General features: G+C 41.0%; 1 protein-coding gene across 1 annotated transcript in view; it reads right to left on the reverse strand.

Annotated features, from left to right (window-relative positions):
• The window catches only part of LOC115167390 (B-cadherin), a 57,774-nt gene extending 41,315 nt beyond the window's left edge, over window positions 1–16,459 (reverse strand). The window contains exon 1 of the mRNA XM_029721784.1: window positions 16,257–16,459. Coding sequence (XP_029577644.1) covers window positions 16,257–16,307 — 51 coding nt within the window. The 5' untranslated portion in view covers window positions 16,308–16,459. The remainder of the gene's footprint in view (window positions 1–16,256) is intronic.
• Between the last annotated feature and the right edge of the window lie 102 nt (window positions 16,460–16,561).

The following is a 16,561-nucleotide window of genomic DNA, read 5'->3' on the forward strand; positions in this document are numbered from 1 at the left end:
GATAGAATCAGGATAATGGTGTTTATATCTACAAGCATATATGGACAGCGTAGCCAAAACATTTTATTTTGCTCTATACTCCAGCATTTTAGATCAAATGTTTCATATGAAGCGACAGTACATACTGAAACTTTTATTTTAGGCTCTTTTCATAAATATGTTTTACCGTTTATAAAATGTAAGCACTTTATGTATCTAGTCCCCCCATTTGAAGGTGTCATAGGTATAAGGACAAATTCACATAGTATATTCAACTTGTCATAAGTATAGTATTTGGTTTCATTTTCCTAGCACGCAATGACTACATCAAGCTTGCGACTACAAACTCGTTGGATGCATTTTCAGTGTGTTGGTTTTGTATTGGATTATGTTGTGCCCAATAGAAATGAATGGTAAATAAGAATCACTTTTATTGAAAATAAAAACAATTCTGAACAATTTTACATTAATGTGGATGCTACCATGATTACGGATAATCCTGAATAAATCGTGAATAATGATATGAGTGAGAAACATAAAGACATTACCCCCAAAACATTCTAACCTGACTAGGCATCCCTCTTTCTTTTGTATTCTTTAACGTCTCACCATTACCAATAATAACAGGGGAGGTTATACTTTTTTTGAGGGGGGTTTGAGGGGTATGATATCGAACTCTCACTCAACGTGATTCAAGATTTAGTCATGATTATCCACAATAATGGTACCATCTACATTAATGTAGAAGCGTTCTATTCTCATTTACAATAGACTCCCAAATGACAATACATTACTTACCATTCATTTCTATAGACCCCTTCGGGCGTCAGGCAGCCTAGTGGTTAGAGCGTTGCTGGACTGAATCCCTGAGCTGACAAGGTAAAAATCTGCTGTTCTGCACCTGAGCAAGGGAGTTAACCCACTGTTCCCCAGGCACCGAAGACATGGATGTTGATTAAGGCGGCCCTCCGCACCTCTCTGATTCAGAGGGGTTGGGTTAAATGCGGAAGACACATTTCAGTTGAATGCATTCAGTTGTACAACTGACTAGTATCCCCCTTTCCCTTTCTGTGTTTGCAAACATTGTTGCACATGTGCGATGCGTGCAAGTTGGTGGCAGAACAAGGAGGAGTTCTTATAGAACGACAGCAAAAAAAGCATCTCTACATGTTGCTTACCAGTGCAATTCACACTACTTTTGGATTATAATTGGACTCGTAGGAATGCCTGCTTAATATGTTTGTGTCATCATCGCAAATCAACTGCATTATACTTTTTTTTTTGAAAAACACTTAAAACGTCAACCAGTAAAATGGCTCTTTGGCTAGCTTTTGCTACAGCCTATATCAATAAGCCTTAGCATGCTAGCTAACAACTGCTGCATCCAAAATAGATCATTTTGCAAAGACCACAATCAAATATAACCTCAACGACTGTCCAAGCAAGACAGTGTTTACTTTTTTGGCTTGCCTGTTTTGCACTTTATTATGACATTAATACGTGTAACATATCAGTTTGTAAACAATGTAAAAAAAAATCTAATTGATTTGTTTTCTTGAGTAAGGCAGCTCCAAAATGCAGGTGTTCCAGCCTAGCTCAGTGCTTTCTGCGGTGGTGGGGCAGCCAGTGGAAAGTACGGAGCGTAAAGTAGGTGTTGGTAATGTTCTCTTGTTGTGCCGTGATTGGCTCAGTGTTCGGTCACTAATGGAGAAACTACGTCTAAGGGAAGTGCTCGAAAATTCAAGCCCCTTGGGTGCTGCCATAGAGTTACATTAGAAGTGTCCATCCAAGCAGGCTCAAGGTCATTGGCCATTTGATAAAATGACGTCAAATCATGTTATATCTACAGTAGCTTTGATTGGACTGATTATACTTAAAAAATCTTAGCTAGCGGTCATCATCATGAATCAAGTTGACAATTTACTGGCAAATCCTTTTTAATCCTTGTCATATGAAGGGAAATTACAGATAAAACTTATCGGTGCTCATCGGCCAAACATTACACAACAAGTTGAAATGGCAAATTCAACAATGAGTGGTTTGGAAGGAATCAGTGGCTAACTGCAAGCATTGCAAAGCAATCACTAGCCTGCTATTCAGTGGAGTGTCTGTGTGGTCTCAAGTCTAGGATTAAGGGTTTCTTTTCCAAGCTTAAAAAGATAAACATTCAACATTGGCCATGCTGTCAATGAAGCATGATTTGTGCCGTGCTCAAAACTGTTAACTCGCTAAAGTGAAATTTGACTTTAGTGATTTCAAGACAACTAGGAAGTTGGGGGGGGGAAAACAGCTCCGACTGGGAAAATACGTTTTTTTACGGTCATCCAACTCGGAATTGTAAATCCGGAAATTTGGCCTATTTTCACCTCTTATTTTTGCCTACTGTTCTGACTTGGTGGTGCACATGTAGCCTATAACCTGTTTTAGAGAAATGTAATCATTGAATATTATAAGAGCTTTCATTGTCTGCTTATATGCCCCTTTTATTTATCATTCGGTTCTGACTTGGTGTACAGGGACAACACTATAAGAACGGCCCATGTTCTGAATTCTGTCGCTGTACATTTAAAAAGTGCTGATCAAATAGTTATATTGACTATGTCCGTCCTAGCTTGCTCGTTCATGTCTTAATCAAAATTACGGATTGCTTCTTATCTGCTTGTCATCCCCTTATGCCATAGTTTGTACATCTCAATTGTCAGTCGAAACCACATTTGTTTAAGCAAGTCAGCCTGATTTTTTTAAAGGCAGTAAATGTGGCTGAATGAACTGTTTCGCTGCCAGACAAGGCTCCACTGATAGCCAGGTGTAGCAGTGATAAGGTGTTGGGACTGCTGATGGCACTCTGCTGTAGGAACAGCTTTATGTAGGCCCTAACAACATGGTCACCGTTATAGCACAATTCATATATTGTGTTGTGTAGTTGCTTTGCTGGCATGCATCCCACATTTTTGTTTTGATTGCCCACCAAGATGTACATGCTAAAATCGGAACTGATTGTAAGCGTATGAGAACCCCAAAACGTGATTTTGTTTAGAAGTAATAAAAATGTAAATCTAGGCCATGTTGAATTGGCGCAGATGGCGATGACTTTCTTACTGCCGCCAAGAGTCGTGCGCAACTCAAGGGTCTATTGGGCACAACATAATCAGAAACAATGAGAACAAAGTAGAGTCAAACTTAATGTAATTATTGCGTGCTAGGAATATGGGACCAAAATACTAAACTTTTGACTACTTTAATACACCATTAGTGAATTTGTCCAAACACTTACTACACCTTCAAAATGGGGGGGACTAGAAACATAAAGTACTTTCATTTCTAAACGTTAAAACAGATATGTATGAAAATACCCTCAAATAAAAAGGTCACATTGTGTACTGTCGCTTCATAAAACATTGGATCTCAAATTTAAAAAATGCTATAGTATAAAGACAAATTAAAATGTTTCAGCCTTACAGTCCAAATAAATACGAAGGGGAGTGCAAGATAATTCCTTCAGGAAATCATTCCAGAGTAGCAGCTAAAAAGCTACATTGACAGGCTGCTTTTGCTACGCCTCCAGAGTAGCAGCTCAATTATATCTATAGGAAAGGATTTCAACATACCTTGGCTGTTGTAATGATGCCCTCCAGCTTGCTAGGGCCTGTGCTCAAACTGAAAAGGCCTTGAGGGTCCCCGTCAACTATCTTGTAGGTGGTGGAACAGGTAGAGGAGTGAGGCTCATCTCCATTGTCATTGCTGTCCGTTACTGTAATGATGGCTTTGCCAACGCTGGTAAGGCCATTTCCCTCCATATCGGCAGCTCGGATTGCCAAAGTATATTTGGGAATTTTCTGAAACAAATTAAGTAGCAAATTAAGTCAGGGTCACAAATGAAACGCAAGTAGAATGTACACAATGAATAAATGATCAACAAGACTATTGATTTGAAAGGAGACCAACCTCTCTGTCCAACCCAGGTGCATTAACCCGAATCCCTCCAGTCACAGAGTTGATGACAAACATGTTGGGGCTTGGTAGTGGAGGCTCCTGACTGAGAATGGTGTATCTGACATCAGAATTGGCAGAGCCCTCCTCATCAGCATCAAGGGCAGTTATCCGCATGACCTCGTCACCTGAACAGAGTGAAAATAATTATAGCAAAATCTAGCATAATTTTCCTTCAAAAACATCACATCATTAAGTATTGTAAATACTGAGTGTGTGTGAACAACATACCTGGTTTTGATGCTTCAGGAACTGTTCCCATAAATGGATCTTGGGTAAATACAGGTTTGTTGTCATTCATATCGATGACTTTCACAATGATCTCTATGGGACTCTCAGCTATACCTGCACCCACTGCAACAGCCTGGGCTAGGAGCTAGAGAGAAAGGTAACGACAAACATTAGTTTAAAACTACATATAATCAGTTTTAAACTAAAGTCAAGGGAAGAAAATTAGGATACACAAACCGTACAATGTATTTGTCTTTTTTCTCCCTGTCCAAAGGCTGGGTCACAGAGAGTATTCCAGAGTTACTGTCCACAGTGAAGAGTCCCACAGGAGGTAGGTCTGCCCCAGTGCCAGTGAGGCTGTACTGGATCTTCGCCCCTTTATCATTGTTGGACCTGATCTGGTTTACAAGGATAATAGAATTCACGTCAATGACAAAATGTCCAACACTGATATTAGAGTAACGGAAAAACCATCCTTAACCTACCTGCACCATAATCTGGGGGAAGGGGCCTCGGTCATTCTCTGGGAAGTTGATGGGAGGAATAATCCAGTCCCTCTTCCTTCTTTTCAGACCTCCTGAAGACTTGGGGAAGTTCAGAACAGGTAGAGACAGACTTGCTCCTGGCTGTGGAATTGAAACAAACCATCTAATATCAAGTCTTTGGTTTTACAAGCACCAAAATACATACATGGAGCATTTTACAAAAACTGCCATCAATCATCATACAGTGGGGGAAAAAAGTATTTGATCCCCTGCTGATTTTGTACGTTTGACCACTTTCAAAGAAATGATCAGTCTATAATTTTATACTATTATTCTTTGAACAGTGAGAGACAGAATAACAACAAACAAATCCAGAAAAACGCATGTAAAAATTTTTATAAAATGATTTGCATTTTAATGGAGGGGAATAAGTATTTGACCCCTCTGCAAAACATGACTTAGTACTTGGTGGCAAAACCCTTGTTGGCAATCACAGAGGTCAGACGTTTCTTGTAGTTGGCCACCCGGTTTGCACACATCTCAGGAGGGATTTTGTCCCACTCCTCTTTGCAGATTTTCTCCAAGTCATTAAGGTTTCGAGGCTGACGTTTGGCAACTCGAACCTTCAGCTCCCTCCACAGATTTTCTATGGGATTAAGGTCTGGAGACTGGCTAGGCCACTCCAGGACCTTAATGTGCGTCTTCTTGAGCCACTCCTTTGTTGCCTTGGCCGTGTGTTTTGGGTCATTGTCATGCTGGAATACCCATCCACGACTCATTTTCAATTCCCTGGCTGAGGGATGGAGGTTCTCACCCAAGATTTGATGGTACATGGCCCCGTCCATCGTCCCTTTGATGCGGTGAAGTTGTCCTGTCCCCTTAGCAGAAAAACACCCCCAAAGCATAATGTTTCCACCTCCATGTTTGACAGTGGAGATGGTGTTCTTGGGGTCATAGGCAGCATTCCTCCTCCTCCAAACACGGCGAGTTGAGTTGATGTCAAAGAGCTCCATTTTGGTCTCATCTGACCACAACACTTTCACCCAGTTGTCCTCTGAGTCATTCAGATGTTCATTGGCAAACTTCAGACGGGCATGTGTATGTATTCTTGAGCAGGGGGACCTTGCGGGCGCTGCAGGATTTCAGTCCTTCACCGCGTAGTGTGTTACCAATTGTTTTCTTGGTGACAATGGTCCCAGCTGCCTTGAGATCATTGACAAGATCCTCCCGTGTAGTTCTGGGCTGATTCCTCACCGTTCTCATGATCATTGCAACTCCACGAGGTGAGATCTTGCATGGAGCCCCAGGACGAGGGATATTGACAGGTCTTTTGTGTTTCTTCCATTTGCGAATAATCACACCAAATGTTGTCACCTTCTCACCAAGCTGCTTGGCGATGGTCTTGTAGCCCATTCCAGCCTTGTGTAGGTCTACAATGTAGTCCCTGACATCCTTGGAGAGCTCTTTGGTCTTGGCCATGGTGGAGAGTTTGGAATCTGATTGATTGCTTCTGTGGACAGGTGTCTTTTTTACAGGTAACAAGCTGCGGTTAGGAGCACTCCCTTTAAGAGTGTGCTCCTAATCTCAGCTCGTTGCCTGTATTAAAGACACCTGGGAGCCAGAAATCTTTCTGATTGAGAGGGGGTCAAATACTTATTCCCCTCATAAAAATGCAAATCAATTTATAACATTTCTGACATGCGTTTTTTCTGGATATTTTTGTTGTTATTCTGTCTCTCACTGTTCAAATAAACCTACCATTAAAATTATAGACTGATCCTTTCTTTGTCAGTGGGCAAACATAGAAAATCAGCAGGGGATCAAATACTTTTTTCCCCCACTGTACCTTAACATCAAAAAATTAATACAAAATAAATAAGTTTCAATGACAGATTATTTCCAGCTATTTTGCAATGACCACAACCAAATATAACCTTAGCGACTGTTCAAGCAAGAATCAAAACATCATTGCAAGCGAATGAGAACCCCAAAAAGTTATTTTCTATAGAAGTAATAAAAATGTAAATCTAGGCTGAGGAATGGGCGCAGAAGGCGATGGCTTTCTCTGCGGCCAAGAGTCGCGCGCAACTGTGTGTGACGTCAGTGTGTCATGAACTGGAAAAGGGTCTATTGGGCACAACATAATCAGAAACAACAAAAACAAAGTAGATTCAAACTTGATGTTGTCATTGCGTGCTAGGAATACGGGACTAAACTTTTGACTACTTTAATACACCATTAGTGAATTTGTCCAAATACTTATGACACCTTAAAAATGGGGGGACTAGAAACATAAAGTACTTTCATTTCTAAACGTTAAAACAGATATATATGAAAATACCCTCAAATAAAAAGGTGACATTATGTGCTGTCGCCTTATAAAACATTGGATCTCAAGTAAAAAATGCTAGAGTATAGTCAAATTAAAACGTTTTAGCGTCACTGTCCAAATAAATACGAAGGGGAGTGAAAATTGCATCCTCCAGGACAACATTCCAGAATAGCAGCTAAAAAGCTATATTAACAGGTTGCTTTTGCTACGCCCCCAGAGTTGCAGTTCAAATACATCTATAGGAGAGGATTTCAACATACTTTTACTGTCTTAATGATGCCCTCCGGCTTGCTAGGGCTTGTGCACACTTTGAAAAGGCCTTGAGGGTCCCCGTCAACTATCTTGTAGGTGGTGGCCCAGGCAGAGGAGTGAGGCTCATCTCCATCAGTCACTGGCATTTTCACCACCAAGGCATCCACTTTATTCTCTGGGACTGACACGGTGTACTGCAAAGGAGAGAAGCATGATTATAAAGCAACAAAGAAAGGGCAATTCCATCGCGTGTTAAAACAGTTATAAGTCTTCAATTTTAAATTGTCTTCAGAAATGTGCTTACCGAAGGCGTCACAAACTGTGGCGCATTGTCATTGCTGTCCGTTACTGTAATGATGGCTTTGCCAACGCTGGTAAGGCCATTTCCCTCCATATCGGCAGCTTGGATTTCCAAAGTATATTTGGTACATTTCTGAAACAAATTAAGTAGTAAATTAAATCAGAATCACAAATGTAATGCAAGTAGAATATACACAATGAATAAATGATCAACAAGACTATCGATTTGAAAAGAGACCAACCTCTCTGTCCAACCCAGGTGCATTAACCCGAATCCCTCCAGTCACAGAGTTGATGACAAACATGTTGGGGCTTGGTAGTGGAGGCTCCTGACTGAGAATGGTGTATCTGACATCAGAATTGTCAGAGCCCTCCTCATCAGCATCATGGGCCGTTACCTGCATGACCTCGTCACCTGAACAGAGTGAAAATAATTATTGCATAATCTAGCATAATTTTCCTTCAAAAACATCACATCATTAAGTATTGTAAATACTGAGTGTGTGTGAACAACATACCTGGTTTTGATGCTTCAGGAACTGTTCCCATAAATGGATCTTGGGTAAATACAGGTTTGTTGTCATTCATATCGATGACTTTCACAATGATCTCTATGGGACTCTCAGCTATACCTGCACCCACTGCAACAGCCTGGGCTAGGAGCTAGAGAGAAAGGTAACGACAAACATTAGTTTAAAACTACATATAATCAGTTTTAAACTAAAGTCAAGGGAAGAAAATTAGGATACACAAACCGTACAATGTATTTGTCTTTTTTCTCCCTGTCCAAAGGCTGGGTCACAGAGAGTATTCCAGAGTTACTGTCCACAGTGAAGAGTCCCACAGGAGGTAGGTCTGCCCCAGTGCCAGTGAGGCTGTACTGGATCTTCGCCCCTTTATCATTGTTGGACCTGATCTGGTTTACAAGGATAATAGAATTCACGTCAATGACAAAATGTCCAACACTGATATTAGAGTAACGGAAAAACCATCCTTAACCTACCTGCACCATAATCTGGGGGAAGGGGCCTCGGTCATTCTCTGGGAAGTTGATGGGAGGAATGACCCAGTCCCTCTTCCTTCTTTTCAGACCTCCTGAAGACTTGGGGAAGTTCAGAACAGGTAGAGACAGACTTCCTCCTGGCTGTGGAATTGAAACAAAAACCATGAAATATCAAGTCCATGGTTTGACAAGCACCAAAATACATACATAGAGTATTTTATAAAAACTGCCATCAAACTTCAATTGACCTGAAGAAAAAAAAATCTGTTTAAATTACACAATATTTCCAGCTATTCATGTCATTGAAACACTTCCAGAGATGCAGTTTCTCATCTACCCACTAGAGGACACCATAGTCTCATTAATTTAACCAGTCGTATACCTTGGGCTGGGTGGTCATCTCATGGTGATTGTGGTGGTGGCCATGTCTGGCCTCATGCAGCACTCTGACTGGAACCGTGATCTTCTTGCCCTTGGACTGGGTAGAGACATAGAACTCCTTATGTCCATTATGCAGAGTCAGCCCCCTCTCCAGTTTCAGCGTCCCGTCGCCATCTACTTTGAAGTGTGAATCCTCGGAGTGAAAGAGAAAGCTGGTGTGGCTGGTGCAGTCATCAAAAACCACTGCAAGGTCAAAGAGAAAGGTGGTCAGAGGATATCATTTAAAAAATAATATCGCAACCATAATACATGTAGGCCTAAAAAGTAACCATTGAAAGCAATTCAACAACAGGAGCAGATTTAAAGCACTGTTGCATTAATTTCAAATTCATAACAGGAGCCCTATTTCATCAGTGCCACAGACTCTCTCAGTAAATGTATAAATGGAATACTGGTCATAGTAACAAAGCAGCAAAATGGCCTTCTAAAAAAATCTAGGCCTAGTCGCCTCATGATTTCAGTTCTGATCTGCTGCAAAGACATTATGCAGGGCTTATTATTTACACAATGTAAAAACACACAACATGTCGGACTTGCAAAGGAGTAAATTCACCCATATCCTCATGTTACTGTTAACATGACATGTATAACTAGTACTGTGCAACTTAGAACAATATACAATGTACCAGGTGGAGATTAAGCTGTCATGGTATACAAGTAGTCTACCAGAATTATCCTGTGTGGACAGAGAGCAGAGTTGACCTGCCCAGCCCTGGGTTGAGACTCAAGGACAGACAGGCAGCAACATCTGGTTTCACATGACTACTATAAACATCCTGAGGCATAGGCCTAGCTCTACAAAGAGGTCTGAATGTCTCATTATGCCCCTAATATTTCACAAAAGAAGTTGATTGAGTATTATTTAGAAACCCCAAATCAAGACACCTCTTTCCAGCCTAATGAACTGGCTAAATGTTATGCAGAAATTGTGCAATGACACACAAAACAAGAAATGTGTGGTTGAGAAAGATATGGAAGTGTTGTTTTCAGAAGTAAAACTGAACTGGATGTATGCCACAGTAGCCACTTCTGCTTTCTGCTCTTTATATTGATACAGTGGCTCACCCCCCTTGGCATTTTTCCTATTTTGTCGCCTTATAACATGGAATTAAAATGGGATTTTAGGGGGTTTGATTTACACAACATGCCTTCTGCTTTAAAGATGCAAAATATTTTTTTATTGTAAAACAAATAAGAAATGAGACAAAAAAACAGAACTTGAGCGTGCATAACTATTTACCCCCCCCCCCTTTAAGTCATGCCACAAATTCTCAATTGGATTTAGGTCTGGGCTTTGACTATGCCATTCCAAGATATTTAAATGTTTCCCCTTAAACCACTCGAGTGTTGCTTTAGCAGTATGCTTAGGGACATTGTCCTGCTGGAAGGTGAATCTCCGGCCCAGTCTCAAATCTCTGGAAGACTGAAACAGGTTTCCCTCAAGAATTTCCCTGTATTTAGCGCCATCCGTCATTCTTTCAATTCTGACCAGTTTCCCAGTCTCTGCCGATGATGTTCTTGGAGTGATGAGAGATGTTGGGTTTGCACCAGACATAGCGTTCTCCTTGATAGCCAAAAAGCTCAATTTTAGTCTCATCTGACCAGAGTACCTTCTTCCATATGTTTGGGGAGTCTCCCCCATGCCTTTGGCAAACACCAAATGTGTTTGCTTTTTTAGTTCTTTACGCAATGGCTTTTTTTCTGGCCACTCTTCCGTAAAGCCCAGCTCTGTGGAGTGTACGGCTTAAAGTGGTCCTATAGACAGATACTCCAATCTCCACTGTGGAGCTTTGCAGCTCCTTCAGGATTATCTTCGGTCTCTTTGTTGCCTCTCTGATTAATGCCCTCCTTGCCTGGTCCGTGAGTTCTGGTGGGTGGCCCTCTCTTGGCAGGTTTGTTGTGTTGCCATGTTCTTTCCATTTTGTAATAATAGATTTAATGGTGTTGCGTGGGATGTTCAAAGTTTCTGACATTTTTTATAACCCAACCCTGATATGTACTTCTCCTCAACTTTGTCCTAGACCTGTTTGGAGAGATCCTTGGTCTTCATGGTGCCGCTTGCTTGGTGGTGCCCCTTGCCAAGTGGTGTTGCAGACTCTGGGGCCTTTCAGAACAGGTGTATATATACTGAGATCATGTGACAGATCATGTGACACTTAGATTGCACACAGGTGGACTTTAAATAATTGTGACTTCTGAAGGTAATTGGTTGCACCAGATCTTAGTTAGGGGCTTCATAGCAAAGGGGGTGAATACATATGCACGCACCACTTCTGTTTTCTTTTTTCTTTTTTTGAAACAAGTAATTTTTTTCATTTTACCAATTTGGACTATTTTGCATATGTCCATTACATGAAATCCAAATAAAAGTCTATTTAAATTACAGGTTGTCATGCAACAAAATAGGAAAAACGCCAAGGGGGATGAATACTTTTGCAAGGCACTGTAGTTAGGTACTAGAGAATCAGGTAGGTAGAGGTACAGCAACTACCACTCTTTAGACAAGATGGCGGTCGTCAAAGATTTGAACCAATTAAAGAAAGCTGCTGGTGGTAAAGCTGAAGTCCAGAGCAACAAATAATCAGGCCATCTGTCACAAAAACATTTGTTTTACAACTGGCTGTCTCGTCGATGTTGGTAAATCAGGCCTAACACTGTTGTTGTGTCTGCAAACTCGATGATTGAGTTGGAGATGTGCATGGCCACGCAGTCATGGGTGAACAGGAAGTACAGGAGGGGGATAAAGGGAGATTACAGTGACTCAACGGTCAGGTGGAATTTGACTGCGGTCATGCCTCATTACTACCGGTAATACGATCACCACTACAGCCTTAGGTATAGACTACTCACCATATAAACTTGTTTTCTGAAAATGTCTTCGGTACATAATTAGTCTAGCCTATACTCCAAAATTAAACAAATTCTAGTAATCGTGTGGACTGTATTATTATGCGAAGTGGATGGACTGGCTACCTTATGCTACACTCCAAACTTTCTATCCATGACTCAAGGAGAGAACGTAAAGGCCTAAGTGATGAATAGCCTCGTAACAGGGCATTTTCATAAACAATAGCCTGACATTAACTTTAGCTACAGAATCTCACTGTGTGTTTCCATCTCCTCCCCTCTCATTGATTTCGTTCTCGAGCGTGCATAGAGAGGGGCTGTCAACAGTGTAATGAAATATGTTTTGTTAAGAAAACATGTTACTGTCGATGTTCCCAAACAGATTTCACTTGTTTCCAAAATTAAGCACTAGGGAGCTGCAGGAGCTGGGTTGGAAAGCCCATGGCAGAAAGTTTGGGCGGAATATCACCTGTCGCACAGCAAAAAACTGCATGCTCCTCAAACAGTGACTGTTGCAGAGTGAAACTAGTGTTCTTATAAACCCAGACATTTCTATATGCAATCACATGTGAAAGCAGAGTTGGTTGCAGCTAAAAACAGGAGGATCCCAGCTGCTACTATATTTACTTCTCAGCTGTTAATATTAAGCCGGAGCAGACTACCTGGCAGGAGTGAAAAACGAACTGCTACTATATTTATTTCTCAGCTGTTAATATTAAGCCGGAGCAGACTACCTGGCAGGAGTGAAAAACGAACTACTACTGTATTTATTTCTCAGCTGTTAATATTAAGCCGGAGCAGACTACCTGGCAGGAGTGAAAAACGAACTGCTACTATATTTATTTCTCAGCTGTTAATATTAAGCCGGAGCAGACTACCTGGCAGGAGTGAAAAACGAACTGCTACTGTATTTATTTCTCAGCTGTTAATATTAAGCCGGAGCAGACTACCTGGCAGGAGTGAAAAACCAACTGCGGGAAAGTGGCCTCCAGTCACTATTCAAGTGCATACAGATGACATCTATTTTTTCTCCTGCCAATTTGATAAATCAAAACAAATTTGACATATTTGTAAAAGACAAGATTAAATTGAGAATAGTCTGATGGGTGAAAATATGATCTCTTGAGAGAACAGTGTGTGCAGCCGGAAGAAAGCTTTTTAGAACTTTGTCAAATAATTAATAGCCTATAGTCGCATCAGGGGTCAATTTAGAGTTCAGAAGTCTGCATATTCAAAACGCAGACCATCAACAAACAAAAAAACCTGCATTTTAAACCATGTCACCTGCATTTTATATTGAAAGTCAGTGTTTTTTGCTACAATAGAGTAATCAGGGACGTGCAACTATAGTTTTCATTCACAGAAAACACAGTGTCACACGACAGAATATACTTTCATTTTGATCAGATGAGAACAGAAGTGCAATGCTATTTGGCTAGCAGCCATATAAGTAAATGAGCTTACAATTAAAAAGCAAGGACGATGCATGGCCATCATATATAAGATATTTATCATAGAATGTAGCCAGCTACATTTAATGTTTTGCTTGAAGTTAATCTTGCATTTAAGACAAAGTAGGCTACAATGAGAAAAGAACTGGAGAAAAGTAGCTACACAGTCAAATAACCGTTTGTGAATTCTCACTGGAGTGGAGAAGTGCAAAGGAAGCACAAAATTAGTCTGATGCCGAGCAGAAATTACAAAAAGAACAATTTTAGATCTGCGTTTACAAAACGCAGCAAGATACTTAAGCATTCTTTTTTCCTGGTGTGAAAAATGCATCATTCTGCACTGAGACTGCTGATCATGCAGCCCATATAAACTCAGCATCCACTCACTGTCAACTGCATTTATTTTCAGCAAACTTACATGTGTAAATATTTGTATGAACATAACAATATTCAACAGACATAAACTGTACAAGTTCCACAGACATGTGACTAACAGAAACGGAATAATGTGTCCCAGAACAAATGTGTCAAAATCAAAAGTAACAGTCAGTATCTGGTGTGGCCACCAGCTGCATTAAGTACAACAGTGCATCTCCTCCTCATGGACTGCACCAGATTTGCCAGTTCTTGCTGCGAGATGTTACCCCACTCTTCCATAAAGGCACCTTCAAGTTCCCGGACATTTCTGGGTGAAATGGCCCTAGCACTCACCCTCTGATCCAACACGTCCCAGACGTGCTCAATGGGATTGAGATCCGGGCTCCTCGCTGGCCATGGCAGAACACTGACATTCCTGTCTTGCAGGAAATCACGCACAGAACGAGCAGTATGGCTGGTGGCATTGTCATGCTGGAGGGTCATGTTAGGAGGAGCCTGCAGGAAGGTTACCACATGAGGGAGGAGGATGTCTTCCCTGTAACACACAGTGTTGAGATTGCCTGCAATGACAACAAGCTCAGTCCGATGATGCTGTGACACACCGCCTCAGACCATGACAGACCCCCACATCCAAATCGATCCCGCTCCAGAGAGTACAGGCAAGCGCGAATCCGACCATCACCCCTGGTGAGACTAAACCGCGACTCGTCAGTGAAGAGCACTTTTTGCCAGTCCTGTCTGGTCCAGCGATGGTGGGTTTGTGCCCATAGGCGACGTTGTTGCCGATGATGTCTGGTGAGGACCTGCCTTACAACAGGCCTACAAGCCCTCAGTCCAGCCTCTCTCAACCTATTGCGGACAGTCTGAGCACTGATGGAGGGATTGTGCGTTCCTGGTGTAACTCGGACAGTTGTTGTTGCCATCATGTACCTGTCCAGCAGGTGTGATGTTTGGATGTACTGATCCTGTGCAGGTGTTGTTACACGTGGTCTGCCACTGTGAGGACGATCAGCTGTCTGTCCTGTCTCCCTGTAGCGCTGTCTGACGCGTCTCACTCTACGGACATTGCAATTTATTGCCCTGGCCACATCTGCAGTCCTCATACCTCCTTGCAGCATGCCTAAGGCACGTTCATGCAGATGAGCAGGAACCCTGGGCATCTTTCTTTTGGTGTTTCTCAGAGTCAGTAGAAAGGCGTCTTTAGTGTCCTAAGTTTTTATAACTGTGACCTTAATTGCCTACCATCCGTAAGCGTCTTAATGACCGTTCCACAGGTGCATGTTCATTAATTGTTTATGGTTCATTGAACAAGAATGGGAAACAGTGATTAAACCCTTTACAATGAAGATCTGTGAAGTTATTTGGATTTTTACAAATTATCTTTGAAAGACAGGGTCCTGAAAAAGGGATTTTTTTTTTTTTGCTCAGTTTATATGTTTGATTTCTAAGACATTCTAAAAGGTTTGTATCATTCACAACTAAGTTACCAAATAAATCTATCGTATAGGACTGGTTTCAAATTATCACTTTTACACTCAACATAGCCACTTCATATGCGAAAATCAGTCCAGAATGGGAAAAGTATCCTTTCTATTTTATTCAGCTGAGCTCAATTACACTCACCAGTTTATTTGGTACATCTAGTACCAGGTCAGACCCCCCATTTTTTTCCAGAACAGCATGACTTATTCGGGGCAATTTTTTGTTGAAGGTTCAAATAGATATTTCCCAGTCGGAGCTTGTTTTTTTCCCCAAGTTTTGAACGCACTGAAGTCGGAGATTTCTGAGTTCCCAGTTGTTTTGAACGTGATGTTAGCATAAGACAGGGCAAAAATGTATGACAGTTAGGAAGCTACCATTAGTTAGTTCTTACCTTTTCCAAGACTCCGGCCACTTTGTAAGTGATTTCTTTCCACTTTGAAAATGTACATTTCTGAATTGAAACCTGGAGCACATTTTGACTCCTCGGACAACCCTGGTTTGAAAGCCTTACAAAAGGAAAAAAGCAAATAAACATCAGTTTTATTATTTATAATCAACTGCACATTGTTATAAAATAGATATTCACCAGATTTCCATAGAAATGCAATTATACTATCACAATGACCGTATTACAGATGCATATTTCCCTCAGATTACACAGACCCACAAAGAATTCTAAAACAAATCCAATTGGGATAAACTCCCGTATCTATTGGGTGAAATACCACAGTGTGACATCACAGCAGCAATATGTGTGACCTGTTGCCACAAGAAAAGGGCAACCAGTGAAGAACAAACACCAATGTAAATATAACCTATATTTATTTATTTTCCCATTTGTACTTTAAATATTTGAAATGTCATTATTCTTTTGGAACTTCTGTAAGTGTAATGTTAACTGTTCATTTTTTGTTTATTTCACTTTTGTTTAGTATTTATTTCCCTTGCTTTGGCAATGTAAACATATGTTTCCCATGCCAATAAAGCCCCTTAAATTGAAATTGAACTGTAGCCAACGTATTCCCAGGTAAATGGCATAGCATACATTACGTGTTACTTTTAAAGTAGAATCAAAACAATCTTACCTGGAGAAATAATATTAATACGCCCAACTCCAGGAACCAAGATGCCCCCATTTGTTTTGAATAATTTCTGACCAGTCGTTCCACCAACAGTAAAAAGTAATCCCTTTACGTGTAGATGAGAAAAGTCTATTTTTCAAACGTGTGCTTTCTGTGTTGTCGGTTAAGTGAGAAATGAGCTTCAGCAGGTAGTTTCTGGGGAGTGACCTCGCCCATCCACTCGCTCCAAGTATGGGCATGGAAGAAGAACGGCTCCTTATACCCGCACCTATGAAACACAGGTAAATTGTCATAATCCAGAAACCCAC

Source organism: Salmo trutta, chromosome 29 (assembly GCF_901001165.1).
Source record: "Salmo trutta chromosome 29, fSalTru1.1, whole genome shotgun sequence".
NCBI lineage: Eukaryota > Metazoa > Chordata > Actinopteri > Salmoniformes > Salmonidae > Salmo > Salmo trutta.